Source organism: Pseudophryne corroboree, chromosome 5 (genome assembly GCF_028390025.1).
Source record: "Pseudophryne corroboree isolate aPseCor3 chromosome 5, aPseCor3.hap2, whole genome shotgun sequence".
Taxonomy (NCBI): Eukaryota; Metazoa; Chordata; class Amphibia; order Anura; family Myobatrachidae; genus Pseudophryne; species Pseudophryne corroboree.
The window spans coordinates 546,060,690-546,084,057 of record NC_086448.1 but is presented as its reverse complement, the minus strand read 5'-3'; the positions used below and the strand labels follow the sequence as shown (position 1 = coordinate 546,084,057).

At 47.3% G+C, this 23,368-nt stretch overlaps 1 protein-coding gene across 4 annotated transcripts in view; it reads left to right on the top strand.

Annotated features, from left to right (window-relative positions):
• The window catches only part of KIF13A (kinesin family member 13A), a 477,346-nt gene that overhangs the window by 361,772 nt on the left and 92,206 nt on the right, over positions 1-23,368 (top strand). For all 4 annotated transcript variants that reach the window (XM_063923222.1, XM_063923220.1, XM_063923221.1 and 1 more), the window contains one exon: positions 4,810-4,936. In XM_063923222.1, the coding sequence (XP_063779292.1) occupies positions 4,810-4,936 (127 nt within the window). The remainder of the gene's footprint in view (positions 1-4,809; positions 4,937-23,368) is intronic.

The following is a 23,368-nucleotide window of genomic DNA, read 5'->3' as shown; positions in this document are numbered from 1 at the left end:
TTATCCATTCCAGGACAGTGATAGACCCAGATGGACGGTTCCTTATGGTAATGGGTACCCTCCGTTCTCAGGCTCTCACTTTGGTCTCCGTCTACGCCCCCAATCAAGACCAATCTCTGTTCTTTGATTCTCTCTCCAAACGCCTATCACGAGAAGCACAGGGAAGCATTATCATGGGTGGCGACTTTAATACCATAATTGACCCCTTGCTAGATAGATCCAGCCCTCCGCCCCACGCTTCTATGACAACTCTCCCCCGGGCTTCCCGCACACTTACCGCCACCATGAAACTCCACGGCCTCTGTGACACTTGGCGTTCCCAACACCCCCACATCAAAGATTTTACACACTTCTCAGCTCCACATCAACACTATTCCAGGATTGACATGATCCACATCTCCTCTGCCCTAGTGCCTCTGATCTCGGATACGGGCATTACACCACTGACTTGGACGGACCACGCTGGGGTCTACCTCCTCATAGATATACACCGAGCGCCTCATAGGAAATACAAATGGCGTCTTAACGACTCGCTTCTACAACACCCCTCTGCACTAGAGGAAACTAGATTAGCGATCACACACTATTTCACCGAAAATATGTCGCCTGACATCCCATTTAATACCCTTTGGGAAGCTCACAAAGCTACGATCCGCGGCATCCTGTTAGCAAAATCATCGGCAATTAAGAAAAAAGCAGCACAGGAGATAGCCTCCCTTGAAGCAGAAATAGCCACCTTACTATCCAAACACAAAGTATCCCCCGATCCCTCTTTACTCACTCAGATAGACTCCCTCCGGGGACAACTAAACACCCTCCTATCCAAACGTGCGGCACTAATTCTTCGGAAGCTGCAACAACAGTTTTACGACAAAATGGATAAAATAGATACCCTACTAGCCAACAAACTTCGTCGTAAGCAGGCACTGGGCGCAATAGATAAATTGTACTCGTCACAAAGGGGTACCTATACATATGACCCTGAACTGATGGCCGAAGATTTTCGTCTGTTTTATAGCTCCCTTTATAACCTACCTGACCCGCCCCTGCTGTCTCCTGACGGATCTCGGGGAGTACGCTCATACTTATCTGACACCCCCCTCCCAACCCTATCTGACAATCAATTGGAAGCCCTTAATAGTCGAATCTCAGAGGAGGAGACAATAGCCGCCATACGTTCTATGCGCTCGTCGGCTGCTCCAGGGCCGGACGGTTTCACAGCCCAATATTATAAACTCTTCGCGAAGGAACTGGCACCACACCTGACCTCCCTATTTAACGGTATCCTCGAGGGAACCTCCTTCCTACCGGAGACGACCCGGGCAGATATAGTGGTAATCCCAAAGCCTGACAAAGACCCGACTAGTTGCTTAAACTACAGACCAATCTCATTACTGAATGTTGATTTGAAGATATACGCGAAAATACTAGCTAACCGCCTGGGTCCCTTGATGCCCGGCCTGGTCCATCCGGACCAGGTTGGCTTCATCCCTGGACGCCAGGCGTCTGACAACACCAGAAGGGCAATAGATCTAGTATACTCAATCCAAAAACGGAAACTTCCCTCTCTCATTTTGGCTCTTGACGCGGAGAAGGCCTTCGACCGCATATCGTGGTCTTTTGCCTTTGCAGTCCTTGACAAAATGGGATTCTCCGGAAACTTTCTAGAGGGAATCAAAGCACTCTACCGTTCCCCGTCAGCCCAGGTTATGGTTAACGGTGTCTCCTCCTCCAGTTTTGGAATCACTAATGGCACCAGGCAGGGATGCCCCCTTTCCCCTTTAATCTTTGCACTAGTCATGGAGCCCCTAGCAGCAAGGATCCGTAATAACAGTGCTATCCATGGAATACCCACAGGCCTTTCTGAATACAAGATAGCGTTATATGCCGACGACGTCCTGATTTCCCTCACTGACCCGGCCCAATCTCTCCCCGCTCTTCTTTCCGAGACCAATTTATACTCACAGCTCTCTGGCTATAAAATAAACGTGAACAAAACAGAGGTCCTCAACTTTTATATCCCGGCAGCTCTTAAACAGGACCTTCAAACTACCCTCCCCTGTAACTGGCATACCAAGAAAATTAAATACCTTGGTGTATTCTTAACCCACCATCACCACCAACTTTTCCAAGCAAATTACCCCCGTTTATTACGGACAATTAAGGAGGACTTGGTGGATTGGTCCAGTTATTTTATATCATGGATAGGCAGAATTAACTCCGTTAAGATGAGCGTGCTCCCCCGACTCCTGTACTTATTTCAGACCCTCCCGATTTACGTCCCTACCTACGTCTTCAAGACCCTACAACGCCAATCCTCCCTTTTTATTTGGAACCATAAACGTCCCCGAGTCAGACTTAAACTGCTCCAACGCCCCTCCAGAGGAGGCGGACTGGGTATCCCGGACTTTAAGAAATACTATTATGCCGCGCAACTCGCTCAATGTGCACAATGGTGCAACGAGGGCGGGACACGGAAGGTCTGGGCGGGGATAGAGGCGGAGGAGACAGGTCTAGCCACGCTATCCTCTCTAATGTGGCTACACCGGAACCGGCGTCCCCGTGCGGCCTTATCGCACCCTGTAGTAAGTCGCTCCTTAGCGATTTGGGACCTGACAAATAGACGGTTCAGCCTGGCCCCATACCCGTCCCCACTAATTCCGCTATTTCACAACCCAGCCTTCCCGCCAGGCATGAGTGGAGCCACGCATACATCTTGGCGCTCGAGTGGCATACTATATGTTAATGATATCACCTCCACAGCTACTTTCCCACAATTCACAGATATCTGTGAAGGAACAGTAATCCCCTCATCAGACTTCTTTCGCTATCTGCAAATTAGACATTTCCACTCCACCATTACCACTACCCTTCTCTACAGACACCTATCCCCCTTCGAATACATTAGCTGGAAACGCACCAACACTAAAGGCCTCATATCAGATATATACGCCCTCCTGGACGACCTCCCCACAACATCCCGGGCCCCTCACGAATCGGCATGGGAAAAAGAACTGGGATTAACAATAGACAATGAGGACTGGGTAGATATATGGGACAATGCGGCTTCCAGCTCCATATGTGTAAGAATTAAAGAAAATATCTATAAATTACTCTACCGATGGTACTACGTCCCTGCCCGTCTACACACTATGTTCCCCGGCACCCCAGATGGATGCTGGAGGGGTTGTACGGACACTGGTTCATTCTTACACATTTGGTGGGCTTGCCCCAAAATTCATAAAATATGGAGTGAACTCATCACTTTGCTTTCGCGCCTATTTGACACCTCCATCTCCTCCGATCCCCAATACTTCTTGCTCCCCATGACTCTTCCCACCCTCAATAGACACCAAAACAAACTATTCCGACATATAGTTTCGGCAATGACTTGCCAAATTGCCACAGACTGGAAGAACCCGACCCCTTCACCAATGCCGGTGATAATTTCCCGGATATGGTATATCCACAAAATGGAATACATGACTGCAGTCATTCGTAACACGTCGAAGCGATTTGATAAAGTATGGTCCCCGTGGCTAACTTTACAACAGGCCCCCTCCCCATTTATAACCTGACATCGCATGCCAAAGCCGCACTCACCCCCTGCCTCCGAGGGCTACTCCTCCACCCCACCACCCTCTCTCTACTCCCCCCTCTCTTCTCTCCAACCGGAGGTGCCCAGCCTCCTATGCTCCCCGGTTCCCCCCTGCTCGCTATCTGAGCACTCTCTTCCTCTTATTTCCTCTGCTGACTCTCTTTGACGGAAGGCCACCCCGTTGCCGAGAGTATCCCATTTCTTATGCTTTGACTTGAATCTCTAAACATGGGAAAACATAAAAAACAAAAATCGGATCTACTCTGTTGTTGTAACAATTCACTGTAATTATATCTGCTCTTTAAGCACCCAAGATGTTCGGGTGTTCTGTTACGTTATCATTGTACTTATTTCATGATCCATCCAATAAAATGTGTTTAAAAAAAAAAAAAAAAAACATATACTGTTACCCGATATTTATTTGAAGTTTTTTAGGGTACAGGCTAATTTCCCGAATTTTTTATTTTTAAATATCCTGCAGGTTTATGCTAGAAATATTGGATAGCGTGATATTCAGGAGCTTGCTTAGCTGCAGTAATGGATAATTGGGCATGATGCTCACATTAAGTTTTGTGGGAAAAATCTTATGTTCTGTTGGGTATGCCCCATGTATTTCCTTGTTGGATAATTCCAATTCAAGTGCCTGATTCTGGTGGCCAAATGTAATGACACCCAAGATCGCATGGTTATGCCTTGTAAGTGATTGTACCTTTAAAAAACGTCCGAGATCGGCCGGCATCTCGCACCTCCGGTTATCTCGGTAATCATTACATCTGACCCTGAGTCTTCACTTTCTAGCTCATGCATCTTGCCTTGTAGGTTAACATAAGACTACCACCATGATTCATATGTATATTTGAATACAATTTTCCCAAAAGCGGTGTTGGGTGTCTTCAACATAAATACATACCTTAGTTCATATATTCTGACAGAACTAGTTTCTGGAATAGTGATGGACAATATATGTGATATTATGTGTTTAATACCAATCTGACAATATTTTAATATCGTTATTGTGGTGGAAGTTTTGTTATTGGGTAGCCCCGTTCTAGAGCTATGTGATAGCAATTTGGTGGTAAGTTCTATACTTTTGGAGAGTACATTTGGTTAGTTTTAGATAACAAGCCCACATGCTTGTAAAACATTAAATTGTTTTGCACATTGACATTTACCCTTTACTATAGTGACATAAATGGTTATTCTTCTTCTAGAGAAAAGTGAGGATGATATTGAGCGGGAAGCAAGACTGGTCGAGCAGTGGGTGGGCCTAACGGAAGAGAGGAATGCAGTGCTAGTACCAGCACCAGGAAGCAGCATTCCTGGAGCACCAGCAAACTGGTAGTTACTTAGATGCATGTTGTGATCAATAATTTTTAAATATGTCTGTTTTCATTTGTATACCCCACATCAGCCGGAAGTTGTGATTAGTTCTCAATGAGGTCATATCATGCCATATCACACAATGTATTATCACCAATAATGTGCAAGTGGCAATTAGCTGAAGTGTTTTACTGACATAATCAATTTGGCATCTTGTTTAGGGAGGCTTTATCAAATTTTGTGATGAAGAAAATCCTGTATAACAACAATTTCTCCGGCAGGGTCCACAGATTATCCACAGGATAATATTGGGATATGATGAAGCGACAGCGGATTTGCACCAATCGGTCAAAACTTTTCGGCCTCCCAGCATGCAACGGGCCTGTCCATATATTCCCGCGCCTGGCTCAGGCAAATCAGTTGTTTTTTGTTTGGTGCGGCAGGAGCCGGACCATGGTCAGAGGGCTGCTGGTTTTTAGCAGCCCTAAGCTTTCTTATTTTATTTTTATAGTCTTACTCTTTTGTCTTGAGTGATTTTTCTAAAAGCGTCTTATATGTACCTTAGAAAGAGTCGCTCCAACAACTCTCCGCCGGGTCGTGACAACCCTTACCCACGAGTACAGTGCTGTTTCGGCGGGTGTCTGTGTCGGATATACTAGCAGGTCCAGCAGACGTGACCAAGCTGTGGCCGGAGCACGGGGAGAAGGTAAGGCATCGGGTCCGCTTAGAAGGGGAATACAGACACAGCCGCACTGTTTTGGGAGGAGACTAGGCCTTAGGGATCATAGGCTCCAGGAATAGTATGAGGCCGTGATCCCTAGGGTTGATGTCAGCAGTGGGAAGTCCTGGTCGCCCCTCTCCCTGGTTCATGACCAGTTTCCTCCGAGTCTCCCGCCATGAACTGTTTTTCCGCTTCCGTCTGAGATGCTGTATACGAAGGGGACCCAGTCGCAGCATAGATGGCTGTGTGACTGGTGCATCTGTGTTCACTGAGCATCTGCGTTCACTATGGGTTCATAGAGCGGCAGTGTACACTAGTAGCATCTGGATCCACTCAGCGTTCGTAAACGTATTGATCGGTCCTGGAAGCGGGGTGAGTCTCCCTGTATCCCACTCTACTGAGTACGGGTAATACAGCTCTAAGGGGGTCATTCCGAGTTGTTCGCTCGTTATTTTTTTCTCGCAACGGAGCGAATAGTCGCTAATGCGCATGCGCAATGTCCGCAGTGCGACTGCGCCAAGTAAATTTGCTATGCAGTTAGGTTTTTTACTCACGGCATTACAAGGTTTTTTCTTCGTTCTGGTGATCGTAATGTGATTGACAGGAAGTGGGTGTTTCTGGGCGGAAACTGGCCGTTTTATGGGTGTGTGTGAAAAAACGCTACCGTTTCTGGGAAAAACGCGGGAGTGGCAGGAAAAACGGAGGAGTGTCTGGGCGAACGCTGGGTGTGTTTGTGACGTCAAACCAGGAACGACAAGCACTGAACTGATCGCAGATGCCGAGTAAGTGTGGAGCTACTCAGAAACTGCTAAGAAGTGTCTATTCGCAATTCTGCTAATCTTTCGTTCGCAATTTTGATAAGCTAAGATTCACTCCCAGTAGGCGGCGGCTTAGCGTGTGCAAAGCTGCAAAAAGCAGCTTGCGAGCGAACAACTCGGAATGACCCCCTAAGTCTCTATTTACCTTTTAAATACGAATAGTTAGATAAGTGCCTATTGCCTATGAGTCTGTATACTATTACTGTTGTTTCTTTCGCTATGCGTCTGAATACGGTAGATCTTTTTAAACGTGATTCAGTAAAATGTTCTCATACATACTTGAAATGTATTTGTAATTGATTATGTATTTATATTGCTTATTATACTAATGTATAACATGTGACTGACTGCTAGTGTGATTGCTGACTTTACAATATCTGTCATTTTTTTTTCTATTCCGATCCTCAATGCTGGTGCATAGCTGGGTAGAATTGTAAGTCACTTTAAAAATCTTAAAGTGATTACAGTCACAAATTGTGTAGTACACTGTGTAAATATTGATTATTTATCATGTCTAAGAGCGGCAAAGGTGAGGAAGATACACTCACAGCAACACCAACACTCATATCATGTTTGTCTTGCAAAGCTGGGTTAACCTCTCAGGATCTGGTTCAGGATAGTTTGTGTTCAAATTGTTTTAGCTTTCACCAGGGTCTCTTGAAAAATACAAGGCAGATTCAGGTGCAGGTTGATCCCCCTTGGGCTAGGTTTGCACAAACATTATCCAGTATAGCTGAGCGGATAATTCCAACTCCTGTACCAGGAATAGGTTACATGATTAACCCTTACATCCAGCTTCCCACCTGCAGTTTATCACTTCCAGCAGCATCCTCTCAAAAGAAACAGGCTGATAAGCCAGTGGTAAGTAAATCTTCATCCTCACAGGCTACACATGTTTCAGATGAGGATTCATCGGAGGATGAAAGCTCAATAAAGTCTGGTTCGGCATACGAAGAGGAGGAGGAAGGTCTCAGCTCAGTGGATATAGCTGAGTTAATTAAGGCAATAAAAGCCATTCTATTCTTAGAGGAATCAGCAGAGCCTGTGTTAAAAAACCAAGGCACCTGTGTTTAATCGTCCCAAAACAGTTAATACTGAGTTTCCTGGGTCAGATCAGCTGACGGAAATCATGAAAGAGGCTTGGGCTATGCCCAGTAAGAAGTTTAGAATTCCTAGGAAATGGAATTCCAATTATTCTTTTCCAGCTGGGGATTGTTTAAAAAGGGAGGTGGCTCCCAAAGTAGATACACATGTGATTCGATTAGTGCGAAAATCTACATTTTACCTCTGCCTTCAACATCATTAAATGATGTCACGGATAGGAGAGTGGATGGTTTTTTAAAAACCATTTTTTCCCTGTCTGGGGCATTCATAAGGCCAGTCATGGTTTCAGCTTGGATGGCAAAGGCAGTGGCTGCCTGGGTGGATGAATTGGAAGGGGATTTTTCAATGGCATCTAGAGAGCAAAAATCCCATATAGCACATATAAAACAGGCTACGATGATCTTGGAAGAAGCAGCATTGGATATGGGTACTATTGCCTCCTGGGCATCAGCTTCAACATTAGCTGCTCGCAAAGCAGTTTGGCTACGTACGTGGAAAGCTGATTCAGAATCTCTAAGAAGGTTTTGGAGTCTTTGCCTTCTTCTGGAGATATTCTTTTTGGTAAAGAATTGACAGATATTTTGGAGTCAGAAGCAGACTCCAAGAAGGTACAGTTTCCTTCCACATACAAATTCAAACCTAAAGTTCCAGCTTTTCGGCCCTTTTGGTCTCAAGGAAAAGCTAAAGGAAAAGGTGATGGCAAGCAGCCCCAATACAAGAAGTCTGGTAAGACTAAAAAGCATTGGTCTACCAGAGGACCGGTTGGTAAAACAGAAAATAAGCCTGCAGCCTGATGGTGCGGACCTCCACCTGGGGGATCCCAGTGTGGGGAGCCGACTTCAGTTTGCACAGATCTGGCAGCAGTCTACAACAGATGCCTGAGTGCAAGAAGCGGTATCTCTAGGTTATGCATTTGCCTTCAAGAAGCACCCTCCTCTAGGGTTTTTTGGTACCAGCCAGTCTCGGGTAGAGACGAAGGCCAGGGCTTTGCAAGAGGCAGTTCAGAAATTGCTTCAGTCAGGAGTAATCATTCCAGTTCCTCCTGCACAACGAGGACAAGGTTTTTACTCCAACCTGTTTCTAGTTCATAAGCCAAATGGGTCATTCCGGCCCATTCTCAATCTCAAAGTGCTGAACAAATACATTTGGGTACCTCGGTTTCATATGGAGACTTTATGTTCCATCATTTTGGCCATGGAGCCAGAGCATTATATGGTATCCCTGGATATCCAGGATGCTTACTTACATGTTCCTATAGCTTGGTCCCATCAGTATCTCAGGTTCGCTATACTCCAACAGCATTTTCAGTTCCAGGCCCTGCCTTTTTGGTTAGCCACAGCACCCAGGGTATTTACCAAAATTATGGTGGTAATGGCAGCTTATCTCCGCCAGCAGGGGATAAGAATTTTTCCATACCTCGACGATCTTTTAATCCTGGCACAGTCGCAGGATCTGCTCCTGTGTCATCTGCAACAGACAATAATGTGTCTGCAGAAGCACGGGTGGCTCATAAACTGGGCAAAATCGTCTCTGGTTCCGTCACAGCGGATGACTCACTTGTGGGCTGTAGTGGATTCAAGCCTTCAGAGAGTAATTTTACCTCAGAACAAGATATCCAAAGTTCATGTCAAGGATTCAGGAGTTGCTACACAGTCAAAAGGTATCCATTCACGCAGCAATGCGTGTGATGGGATTGATGGTGTCAACATTCGACATGGTGGAGTATGCACAGTTCCACTCGAGGCCTCTGCAGCATCTGATCCTTGCCAAATGGAATGGGTTGCATCAGATGATAAAAACGCAGACTATGGTCTTTACGATGGACGTGAGAAGGTCATTAGCCTGGTGGCTACAGACATCCCATCTGGACAAGGGGAGACCCTTTTGGATATCAGATTGGGAAATTCTGACAACAGATGCCAGTCTCCAGGGCTGGGGAGCAGTGTCAGGAAGGTTTTGTTTCCAGGGGCAATGGACCAAGGAAGTAGGTTGCCTGCCAATAAATATATTGGAACTTCTGGCGATATACATGGCACTGATTCAGGCAAAGGACATCCTTCGGGGAAAACCTGTTCAGATCCGCTCGGATAATGCAATGACAATAGCGTACCTTAACCATCAAGGAGGAACTCTAGAAGAGTGTCAGATTTAGGGGCATTTTCATGTTCCCCATTTCTGATTTTTTTATCCAGATAAAGCAGTTCTCAGAACTAGATCTGGGTATCTTCCTAAGGTGGTGTCTAAATTCCACCTTAACGAAGAAATTGTAGTTCTGGCTTTCCAGGAACCGGGCATTTCTGCAGGAGATGCATCGCTGGACATGGTCCGTGCCTTAAGGCACTACGTGGATCGTACCAGTGCCATCACGAAGACAGATAATGTCTTCATTCTCTATGGATTTCACAAGAGACGATGGCCTGCTGATAAGCAGACACTGGCAAGGTGGCTTCGGATGATGATTTCAGAAGCATATTCTCAAGCGGATCTCCCTGGTCCGGCTAATGTCTCTGCTCACTCTACTCGTAAGGTAGGTCCATCATGGGCAGCACAACATGGTGCTTCAGCAGAACAGATATGTAAGGCAGCAACATGGTCTTCCAAAATACATTCATTAGACATTATGCCGTGGGTACCTTTGCCTCTCAGGACGCTGAATTTGGGCGAAGGATTCTCCTGTCCAATCAGGAGCGTCCCCACCACTAAATTGCTTTGTGAAATCCCAGTGTTATCCTGTGGATAATCTGTGGACCCTGCCGGAGAAATATACGTTATGGTAAGAACTTACCGTTGATAACAGTATTTCTCCTAAATCCACAGGGATCCCACCCTGACGCACCTGATTTGAGGATCCTTTTACTCACTAACCTCTTCCTCCTTGTACGGAATAGTGTGCATATGTGTTCTTCTCGCCTGATTAGGGCTATCTATGATGCTCCTGCCTTGTGCTTTATATATGAACGGGCCCCGTTGCATGTTGGGAGGCCAAAAGCTTTGACGATTGGTGCAAATCCGGTGTCGCTTCATCATATCCCAATGTGATCCTGTGGACTTGGGAGAAATACCGTTATCAACGGTAAGTTCTTACCATAACGTATATATTTAAAAATATTTAAATTTACAGTTATTTAAATAGACTATACATGAAAACGGTCCTTCCCTATTGGAAATGAAAATGATGAAAACTAGGAGGCTGATTTATGCTTAGGAGCAGAGCCAGATAGCAGACACCAATGAGTAAAAGACAGTTGCTTAGTGTATCTTGGGGGTAATTCCAAGTTGATCGCAGCAGGATTTTTGATAGCAATTGGGCAAAACCATGTGCACTGCAGGGGAGGCAGATATAACATGTGCAGAAAGAGTTAGATTTGGGTGGGTTATTTTATTTCTGTGCAGGGTAAATACTGGCTGCTTTATTTTTACACTGCAAATTAGATTGCAGATTGAACACACCCCACTCAAATCTTACTTTCTCTGCACATGTTATATCTGCCTCCCCTGCAGTGCACATGGTTTTGCCCAATTGCTAACAAAAATCCTGCTGCGATCAACTTGGAATTACCCCCTTTGTGTGATTTCTCTCTCTGCATGTACAGAAAACGAACACACACCTATTCGCCTATGTGCAAACTTTACAGTTCTGTCACTTATGCAAGTTCTGCACTTGTGTACTGTGTACAGTAACGGCAAATCTATACAAATGCAGACTTTTAGATGCAGCTATAGAAAGATGCAAACACATACAAATGCTGCTGCTGCGGAGGCGCACTGCCGTCGAGCTGTATAAATCTCTGCTTATTAGCGGAAATATGCTGTTTTTCATTGGTCTTTTATTTTTTTTGCTAGAGTCCATTTTGCCCATTTCCTAAAAACTTTGAATCAGACCAGCTGGGTGTAAAATGTTCTGCAGGAGGAAAAATAATATGCTCAGTACTTGCCATGTGTACAAAACAAGTTTGCATTGCACGCCTTGCAGTGCAAAATGGTTTGTTCTGCAGCTTATTTTGCACCCATGCAATATTTGCACTTCATTTTGTAGTAGAAAAAAGCACGATTAGTTCATAGAAGTGTTATCCTTTTGGGTATTGAACATCTTTTATATATATATAGCTGCTTTTGCACCATGCTGTAATTTTTTAATACAGACCTATTTCACAAGACCTTGGAGTGCCGCCTGTGTTTCCTTCTACAAAGCTCTACATAGGACTTGGGAAGGATCCGTTTGTCTATATATATATACATATGTATATATATATATACAAGAAAAAACATCCGGCACTCTGATTAAATGAAAAAATGCCTGGGTGCCCTCCTAATAATCATATAGAAGAAGTATCCTTCCCCACCTGTGGCTCAGGTGTTAGCGGCGAAGGAACAGGCGGCACTCCATGGACTTGTGAAAAAACTTGTTTAGTATTTAAAACATGGTGACAACGGATAACATGGTGTCAAAAAAAGCAAACAAATTGCAGGTATCTTGCAACGTTTCAAGGCATGGCAGCCTTTTCATCAGGTAAGTAAACCCTAGTGCTGTGAAAAAATCTGGTTTGTCTTGTTTTTTTCACAGCACTAGGGTTTACTTACCTGATAAAAAGGCTGCCATGCCTTGAAACGTTGCAAGATACCTGCAATTTGTTTGCTTTTTTTGACACCATGTTTTCTCTAACGTCCTAAGTGGATGCTGGGGACTCCGTAAGGACCATGGGGAATAGCGGCTCCGCAGGAGACTGGGCACATCTAAAGAAAGCTTTAGGACTACCTGGTGTGCACTGGCTCCTCCCCCTATGACCCTCCTCCAAGCCCCAGTTAGATCTCTGTGCCCGAACGAGAAGGGTGCACACTAGGGGCTCTCCTGAGCTTCTTAGTGAAAGTTTTAGTTTAGGTTTTTTATTTTCAGTGAGACCTGCTGGCAACAGGCTCACTGCATCGAGGGACTAAGGGGAGAAGAAGCGAACTCACCTGCGTGCAGAGTGGATTGGGCTTCTTAGGCTACTGGACATTAGCTCCAGAGGGACGATCACAGGCCCAGCCTGGATGGGTCCCAGAGCCGCGCCGCCGGCCCCCTTACAGAGCCAGAAGGCAGAAGAGGTCCGGAAAATCGGCGGCAGAAGACGTACTGTCTTCAACAAGGTAGCGCACAGCACTGCAGCTGTGCGCCATTGCTCTCAGTACACTTCACACTCCGGTCACTGAGGGTGCAGGGCGCTGGGGGGGAGCGCCCTGAGACGCAATAATAAACACCTTGGATGGCAAAAGAATGCATCACATATAGCTCCTGGGCTATATGGATGCATTTAACCCCTGCCAAAATACATAGAAAAACGGGAGATAAGGCCGCCGATAAGGGGGCGGAGCCTATCTCCTCAGCACACTGGCGCCATTTTCCCTCACAGCTCCGTTGGAGGGAAGCTCCCTGTCTCTCCCCTGCAGTCACTACACTACAGAAAGGGTTATAAAAGAGAGGGGGGCACTAATTACGAGCAGTATTAAAGATACAGCAGCTATAAGGGGAAAAACACTTATATAAGGTTATCCCTGTATATATATAGCGCTCTGGTGTGTGCTGGCAAACTCTCCCTCTGTCTCCCCAAAGGGCTAGTGGGGTCCTGTCCTCTATCAGAGCATTCCCTGTGTGTGTGCTGTATGTCGGTACATTTGTGTCGACATGTATGAGGAGAAAAATGATGTGGAGACGGAGCAGATTGCCTGTAATAGTGATGTCACCCCCTAGGGGGTCGACACCTGAGTGGATGAACTGTTGGAAGGAATACGTGACAGTGTCAGCTATGTATAAAAGACAGTGGTTGACATGAGACAGCCGGCTACTCAGCTTGTGCCTGTCCAGACGTCTCATAGGCCGTCAGGGGCTCTAAAGCGCCCGTTACCTCAGATGGCAGTTATAGACGCCGACACGGATACTGACTCCAGTGTCGACGGTGAAGAGACAAATGTGACTTCCAGTAGGGCCACACGTTACATGATTGAGGCAATGAAAAATGTTATTACACATTTCTGATAATATGAGTACCACCAAAAAGGGGTATTATGTTCGGTGAGGAAAAACTACCTGTAGTTTTCCTGAATCTGAGAAATTAAATGAGGTGTGTGATGATGCGTGGTTTTCCCCCGATAACAACTGATAATTTCTAAAATGTTATTGGCATTATATCCTTTCCCGCCAGAGGTTAGGGTGCGTTGGGAAACACCCCCTAGGGGGGATAAAGCGCTCACACGCTTGTAAGGGCTCTACCCTCTCCTGAGATGGCCGCCCTTAAGGATCCTGCTGATAGAAAGCAGGAGGGTATCCTAAAATGTATTTACACACATACTGGTGTTATACTGCGACCAGCAATCGCCTCAGCCTGGATGTGCAGTGCTGGGTTGGCGTGGTCGGATTCCCTGACTGAAAATATTGATACCCTAGATAGGGACAGTATATTATTGCCTATAGAGCATTTAAAAGATGCATTTCTATATATGCGTGATGCACAGCGGAATATTTGCCGACTGGCATCAAGTCTAAGTGCGTTGTCCATTTCTACCAGTAGAGGGTTATGGACACATCAGTGGTCAGGTGATGCGTATTCCAAACGGCATTTGGAAGTATTGCCTTATTAAAGGGAGGAGTTATTTGGGGTCGGTCTTTCAGACCTGGTGGCCACGGCAACAGCTGGGAAATCCATGTTTGTACCCCAGGTCGCCTCTCAACATGAGAAGACGCCGTATTATCAGGCGCAGTCTTTTCGTGGACAAGCGGGCAAGCGGGCAAAAGATTCCTCATTTCAGCCAGTTCCCAGGAACAGAAACCCTCTCCCGCCTCTGCCAAGCCCTCAGTATGACGCTGGGGCTTTACAAGCAGAATCAGGCACGGTGGGGGGCCCGTCTCAATGAATTTCAGCACGCAGTGGGCTCACTCGCAAGTAGACCCCTGGATCCTTCAGGTGATATCTCAGGGGTACAAATTCGAATTCGAGACGTCTCCTCCTCGCCGTTTCCTAAAGTCGGCTTTACCAATGTCTCCTTCTGACAGGGAGACTGTTTTGGAAGCCATTCACAAGCTGTATTCCCAGCAGGTGATAACAAGGTACCCCTCCTGCAACAGGGAACGGGGTATTATTCCACACTGTTGTGGTACCGAAGCCGGACGGCTCGGTGAGACCGATTCTAAATCTAAAATCTTTGAACACTTACATACAGAGGTTCAAATTCAAGATTGAGTCACTCAGAGCAGTGATTGCGAACCTGGAAGAAGGGGACTACATGATGTCTCGGGACATCAAGGATGCTTACCTTCATGTCAAAATTTACCCTTCTCACCAAGGGTACCTCAGGTTTATGGTACAGAACTGTCACTATCAGTTCAGACGCTGCCGTATGGATGGTCCACGGCACCCCGGGTTTTTACCAAGGTAATGGCCGAAATGATGATATTCCTTCGAAGGAAGGGAATTTTAGTTATCCCTTACTTGGACGATTCCCTGATAAGGGTAAGATCCAGGGAACAGTTGGAGGTCGGTGTAGCACTATCTCAGGTAGTGTTGCGGCAGCACGATTGGATTCTCAATATTCCAAAATCGCAGCTGATTCCGATGACTTGTCTTCTGTTCCTAGGGATGATCCTGGACACAATCCAGAAAAAGGTGTTTCTCCCGGAGGAGAAAGCCAGGGAGTTATCCGAGCTAGTCAGGAACCTCCTAAAACCGAGCCAAGTCTCAGTGCATCAATGCACAAGGGTTCTGGGTAAAATGGTGGCTTCCTACGAAGCAATCACATTCGGCAGATTCCACGCAAGAACTTTCCAGTGGGACCTGCTGGACAAATGGTCCGGGTCGCATCTTTAGATGCATCAGCGGATAACCCTGTCACCAAGGACAAGGGTGTCCCTCCTGTGGTGGTTGCAGAGTGCTCATCTTCTAGAGGGCCGCAGATTCGGCATTCAGGACTGGGTCCTGGTGACCACGGATGCCAGCCTGCGAGGCTGGGGAGCAGTCACACAGGGAAGGAATATCCAGGGCTTATGGTCAAGCCTGGAGACATCACTTCACATAAATATCCTAAAGCTAAGGGCCATTTACAATGCTCTAAGCTTAGCAAGACCTCTGCTTCAAGGTCAGCCGGTGTTGATCCAGTCGGACAACATCACGGCAGTCACCCACGTAAACAGACAGGGTGGCACAAGAAGCAGGAGGGCAATGGCAGAAGCTGCAAGGATTCTTCGCGGGGCGGAAAATCATGTGATAGCACTGTCAGCAGTATTCATTCCGGGAGTGGACAACTGGGAAGCAGACTTCCTCAGCACGACCTCCACCCGGGAGAGTGGGGACTTCACCCGGAAGTCTTCCACATGATTATAAACCGTTGGGAAAAACTCGACAGGTATTGCGCCAGGTCAAGGGACCCTCAGGCAATAGCTGTAGACGCTCTGGTAACACCGTGGGTGTACCAGTCAGTGTATGTGTTCCCTCCTCTGCCTCTCATACCCATGGTACTGAGATTGATAAGATGGAGAGGAGTAAGCACTATATTCGTGGCTCCGGATTGGCCAAGAAGGACTTGGTAACCGGAACTTCAAGAGATGCTCACGGAGGATCCGTGGCCTCTACCTCTAAGAAGGGACCTGCTCCAGCAAGGACCCTGTCTGTTCCAAGACTTACCGCGGCTGCGTTTGACGGCATGGCGGTTGAACGCCGGATCCTGAAGGAAAAAGGCATTCCGGATGAAGTCATCCCTATCCTGATCAAAGCCAGGAAGGATGTAACCGCAAAACATTATCACCGCATTTGGCGAAAATATGTTGCGTGGTGCGAGGCCAGTAAGGCCCGACGGAGGAAATTCAACTGGGTCGATTCCTACATTTCCTGCAAACAGGAGTGTCTATGGGCCTGAAATTGGGGTCCATTAAGGTTCAAATTTCGGCCCTGTCAATTTTCTTCCAAAAAGAACTAGCTTCAGTCCCTGAAGTTCAGACGTTTGTAAAAGGGGTACTGCATATACAGCCTCCTTTTGTGCCTCCAGTGGCACTTTGGGATCTCAATGTAGTTTTTGGGTTCCAAAAGTCACATTGGTTTGAACCACTTAAATCTGTGGAGTTAAAATATCTCACATGGAAAGTGGTCATGCTGTGGGCCCTGGCCTGGGCCAGGCGCGTGTCAGAATTGGCGGCTTTATCCTGTAAAAGCCCTTATCTGATTTTCCATTCGGACAGGGCGGAATTGAGGACTCGTCCTCAGTTTCTCCCTAAGGTGGTTTTCAGCGTTTCACCTGAACCAACCTATTGTGGTGCCTGCGGCTACTAGGGACTTGGAGGACTCCAGGTTGCTAGACGTTGTCAGGGCCCTGAAAATATATGTTTCCAGGACGGCTGGAGTCAGGAAATCTGACTCGCTGTTTATCCTGTATGCACCCAACAAGCTGGGTGCTCTTGCTTCTAAGCAGACTATTGCTCGTTGGATTTGTAGTACAATTCAGCTTGCACAGGAGCAAATACGTTTGTAAAATTCTACAAATTTGATACCCTGGCTGAGGAGGCCCGTTAGTTCTCTCATTGGTGCTGCAGAGTCATCCGCACTCTCCCGCCCGTTTGGGAGCTTTGGTATAATCCCCATGGTCCTTACGGAGTCCCCAGCATCCACTTAGGACGTTAGAGAAAATAAGAATTTACTTACCGATAATTCTATTTCTCGTAGTGGATGCTGGGCGCCCATCCCAAGTGCGGATTGTCTGCAATACTGGTACATAGTTATTGTTACCAAAAAATCGGGTTGTTACTGTAGTGAGCCATCTTTTCTAGAGGCTCCTCTGTTATCATGCTGTTAACTGGGTTCAGATCACAAGTTGTACAGTGTGATTGGTGTGGCTGATATGAGTCTTACCCGGGATTCATAAATCCTTCCTTATTGTGTACGCTCGTCCGGGCACAGTATCCTAACTGAGGCTTGGAGGAGGGTCATAGGGGGAGGAGCCAGTGCACACCAGGTAGTCCTAAAGCTTTCTTTAGATGTGCCCAGTCTCCTGCGGAGCCGCTATTCCCCATGGTCCTTACGGAGTCCCCAGCATCCACTACGGACTACGAGAAATAGAATTATCGGTAAGTAAATTCTTATTATCTGTTGTCACCATGTTTTAAATACTAAACAAGTTTTTTCACAAGTCCATGGAGTGCCGCCTGTTCCTTCGCCGCTAACACCTGAGCCACAGGTGGGGAAGGATACTATATATATATATATATATATATATATATATATATATATATATATATATAATAAGAATTTACTTACCGATAATTCTATTTCTCGTAGTCCGTAGTGGATGCTGGGGACTCCGTCAGGACCATGGGGAATAGCGGCTCCGCAGGAGACAGGGCACAAAAATAAAGCTTTAGGATTAGGTGGTGTGTTCTGGCTCCTCCCCCTATGACCCTCCTCCAAGCCTCAGTTAGGATACCGTGCCCGGACGAGCGTACACAATAAGGAAGGATATTGAATCCCGGGTAAGACTCATACCAGCCACACCAATCACACCGTATAACTTGTGATCTGAACCCAGTTAACAGTATGACAAACGTAGGAGCCTCTGAACAGACGGCTCACAACAATAACAACCCGCATTTGTTTGTAACAATAACTATGTACAAGTATTGCAGACAATCCGCACTTGGGATGGGCGCCCAGCATCCACTACGGACTACGAGAAATAGAATTATCGGTAAGTAAATTCTTATTTTCTCTAACGTCCTAAGTGGATGCTGGGGACTCCGTCAGGACCATGGGGATTATACCAAAGCTCCCAAACGGGCGGGAGAGTGCGGATGACTCTGCAGCACCGAATGAGAGAACTCAAGGTCCTCCTCAGCCAGGGTATCAAATTTGTAGAATTTTGCAAACGTGTTTGCCCCTGACCAAGTAGCAGCTCGGCAGAGTTGTAATGCCGAGACCCCCCGGGCAGCCGCCCAGGATGAGCCCACTTTCCTTGTGGAATGGGCCTTGACAGATTTAGGTTGTGGCAAGCCTGCCACAGAATGTGCAAGTTGAATTGTGCTACAAATCCAACGAGCAATGGTCTGCTTAGAAGCAGGAGCACCCATCTTGTTGGGTGCATACAATATAAACAGTGAGTCAGACTTTCTGACTCCCGCCGTTCTTGAAATATATATTTTCAATGCCCGGACCACGTCCAACAACTTGGAATCCTCCAAATCGTTAGTAGCCGCAGGCACCACAATAGGCTGGTTCAGGTGAAACGCTGACACCACCTTAGGCAGAAAATGAGGACGCGTCCGCAGTTCTGCCCTGTCCGTATGGAAAATCAGATATGGGCTCTTATATGATAAAGCCGCCAATTCTGATACTCTCCTGGCTGAAGCCAGGGCCAGTAGCATGGTTACTTTCCATGTAAGATACTTCAACTCCACCGATTTGAGCGGCTCAAACCAATGGGATTTGAGAAAATCCAAGACTACATTAAGATCCCACGGTGCCACTGGGGGCACAACCGGGGGCTGTATAAGTAGTACTCCTTTTACAAAAGTCTGGACTTCAGGAACTGAAGCCAATTCTTTCTGGAAGAAAATCGACAGGGCCGAAATTTGAACCTTAATGGACCCCAATTTGAGGCCCATAGACAATCCTGTTTGCAGGAAATGTAGGAATCGACCCAGTTGAAATTCCTCCGTGGGGGCCTTCCTGGCCTCACACCACGCAACATATTTCCTCCAAATGCGGTGATAATGTTGTGCAGTCACCGCCTTCCTGGCTTTTACCAGTGTAGGAATGACCTCTTCCGGAATGCCTTTTTCCCTTAGAATTCGGCGTTCAACCGCCATGCCGTCAAACGCAGCCGCGGTAAGTCTTGGAATAGACACGGTCCCTGCTGAAGCAGGTCCCGTCTTAGAGGTAGAGGCCACGGATCCTCCGTGAGCATCTCTTGAAGTTCCGGGTACCAAGTTCTTCTTGGCCAATCCGGAGCCACGAGTATCGTTCTTACTCCCTTTTGCCGTATAATTCTCAGTACTTTTGGTATGAGAGGCAGAGGAGGGAACACATACACTGACTGGAACACCCACGGTGTTACCAGAGCGTCCACAGCTATTGCCTGAGGGTCTCTTGACCTGGCGCAATACCTGTCCAGTTTTTTGTTGAGGCGGGACGCCATCATATCCACCATTGGTTTTTCCCAACGGTTCACAATCATGTGGAAGACTTCTGGATGAAGTCCCCACTCTCCCGGGTGTAGATCGTGTCTGCTGAGGAAGTCTGCTTCCCAGTTGTCCACTCCCGGAATGAATACTGCTGACAGTGCTATCACATGATCTTCCGCCCAGCGAAGAATCCTTGCAGCTTCTGCCATTGCTGTCCTGCTTCTTGTGCCGCCCTGTCTGTTTACGTGGGCGACTGCCGTGATGTTGTCCGACTGGATCAACACCGGCTGACCCTGAAGCAGGGGTTTTGCCAGACTTAGAGCATTGTAAATCGCTCTTAGCTCCAGTATATTTATGTGAAGAGACATCTCCAGGCTTGACCATACTCCCTGGAAGTTTCTTCCCTGTGTGACCGCTCCCCAGCCTCTCAGACTGGCATCCGTGGTCACCAGGACCCAGTCCTGTATGCCGAATCTGCGGCCCTCTAACAGATGAGCACTCTGCAACCACCACAGAAGAGACACCCTTGTCCGTGGCGATAAGGTTATCCGCTGATGCATCTGCAGATGTGATCCGGACCATTTGTCCAGCAGATCCCACTGAAAAGTTCGTGCGTGGAATCTGCCGAATGGAATCGCTTCGTAAGAAGCCACCATCTTTCCCAGGACTCTTGTGCATTGATGCACAGACACTTTCCCTGGTTTTAGGAGGTTCCTGACAAGTTCGGATAACTCCCTGGCTTTCTCCTCCGGAAGAAACACCTTTTTCTGAACCGTGTCCAGAATCATTCCCAGGAACAGCAGACGTGTCGTCGGGGTCAACTGAGATTTTGGAAAATTCAGAATCCACCCGTGTTGTTGCAGCACTAGTCGGGTTAGTGCTACTCCGTCCTCCAGCTGTTCTCTGGACCTTGCCCTTATCAGGAGATCGTCCAAGTAAGGGATAATTAATACGCCTCTTCTTCGCAGAAGAATCATCATTTCGGCCATTACCTTGGTAAAGACCCGAGGTGCCGTGGACAATCCAAACGGCAGCGTCTGAAACTGATAATGACAGTTTTGCACCACGAACCTGAGGTACCCTTGATGTGAAGGGCAAATTGGGACATGCAGGTAAGCATCCTTTATGTCCAGGGACACCATAAAGTCCCCTTCTTCCAGATTCGCTATCACTGCTCTGAGTGACTCCATCTTGAACTTGAATTTTTGTATGTACAGGTTCAAAGATTTCAGATTTAGAATAGGTCTTACCGAGCCGTCCGGCTTCGGTACCACAAATAGCGTGGAGTAATACCCCTTTCCCTGTTGTAGGAGGGGTACCTTGACTATCACCTGCTGAGAAAACAGCTTGTGAATGGCTTCCAATACCGTCGCCCTGTCTGAGGGAGACGTTGGCAAAGCAGACTTTAGGAACCTGCGAGGGGGAGACTTCTCGAATTCCAACCTGTAACCCTGAGATACTACCTGCAGGATCCAGGGGTCCACCTGTGAGCAAGCCCACTGTGCGCTGAAATTCTTGAGTCGACCCCCCACAGCTCCTGAGTCCGCTTGTAAGGCCCCAGCGTCATGCTGAGGGCTTTGCAGAACCCTGAGAGGGCTTCTGTTCCTGGGCAGGGGCTGCTTGCTGCCCTCTCTTACCCCTTCCTCTGCCCCGAGGCAGATATGACTGTCCTTTTGTCCGCTTGTTCTTATAGGACCGAAAGGACTGCGGCTGAAAAGACGGTGTCTTTTTCTGTTGGGAGGGGGTCTGAGGTAAAAAGGTGGATTTTCCGGCAGTTGCCGTGGCCACCAGATCCGATAGACCGACGCCAAATAATTCCTCCCCTTTATACGGCAATACTTCCATATGTCGTTTGGAATCCGCATCACCTGACCACTGTCGCGTCCATAAGCTCCTTCTGGCAGATATGGACATCGCATTTACTCTCGATGCCAGAGTGCAAATATCTCTCTGAGCATCTCGCATATAAAGGAAAGCATCCTTTAATTGCTCTATAGTCAATAAAATACTGTCCCTATCCAGGGTATCAATATTTTCAGTCAGGGAATCCAACCAGACGACCCCAGCACTGCACATCCAGGCTGAGGCGATGGCTGGTCGCAGTATAACACCAGTATGTGTGTATATACTTTTTAGGGTAGTTTCCAGTCTCCTATCAGCTGGATCCCTGAGGGCGGCCGTATCAGGAGACGGTAACGCCACTTGTTTTGATAAGCGTGTGAGCGCCTTATCCACCCTAGGGGGTGTTTCCCAGCGCGCCCTAACCTCTGGCGGGAAAGGGTATAATGCTAATAACTTTTTTGAAATTAGCACTTTTCTATCTGGGTTAACCCACGCTTCATCACATACATCATTTAATTCCTCTGATTCAGGAAAAACTACAGGTAGTTTTTTCACCCCCCACATAATACCCCTTTTTGTGGTACTTGCAGTATCAGAGATATGCAAAGCCTCCTTCATTGCCGTGATCATATAACGTGTGGCCCTACTTGAAAATACGTTTGTTTCATCACCGTCGACACTAGATTCTGTGTCTGGGTCTGTGTCGACCGACTGAGGTAAAGGGCGCTTTACAGCCCCTGACGGTGTCTGAGACGCCTGGGCAGGTACTAACTGGTTTGCCGGCCGTCTCATGTCGTCAACTGATTTTTGTAATGTGCTGACATTATCACGTAATTCCATAAACAAAGCCATCCATTCCGGTGTCGACTCCCTGGGGGGTGACATCACCATTATCGGCAATTGCTCTGCCTCCACACCAACATCGTCCTCATACATGTCGACACACACGTACCGACACACAGCAGACACACAGGGAATGCTCTTATCGAAGACAGGACCCCACTAGCCCTTTGGGGAGACAGAGGGAGAGTTTGCCAGCACACACCCAAGCGCTATAATATATATGGGAACAACCTTATATAAGTGTTGTTCCTTATAGCAGCTTAAATATATCAAAATATCGCCAAAAAATGCCCCCCCTCTCTGTTTTACCCTGTTTCTGTAGTGCAGTGCAGGGGAGAGTCCTGGGAGCCTTCCTCACAGCGGAGCTGAGCAGGAAAATGGCGCTGTGTGCTGAGGAAATAAGCCCCGCCCCCTATTTCGGCGGGCTTTTCTCCCGGAGTTTTAGATATCTGGCATGGGTTAAATACATACATATAGCCTCAATGGCTATATGTGATGTATTCTTTTGCCATAAAGGTATTGAATATTGCTGCCCAGGGCGCCCCCAGCAGCGCCCTGCACCCTCCGTGACCGCTTGGTGTGAAGTGTGTGACAACAATGGCGCACAGCTGCAGTGCTGTGCGCTACCTTCATGAAGACTGAAGAGCCTTCTGCCGCCTGTTTCCGGACCTTCAATCTTCAGCATCTGTAAGGGGGGTCGGCGGCGCGGCTCCGGGACGAACCCCAGGGTGAGACCTGTGTTCCGACTCCCTCTGGAGCTAATGGTGTCCAGTAGCCTAAGAATCCAATCCATCCTGCACGCAAGTGAGTTGAAATTCTCTCCCCTAAGTCCCTCGATGCAGTGAGCCTGTTGCCAGCAGGACTCACTGAAAATAAAAAACCTAAAAACTTTTTCTAAGCAGCTCTTTAGGAGAGCCACCTAGATTGCACCCTGCTCGGACGGGCACAAAAACCTAACTGAGGCTTGGAGGAGGGTCATAGGGGGAGGA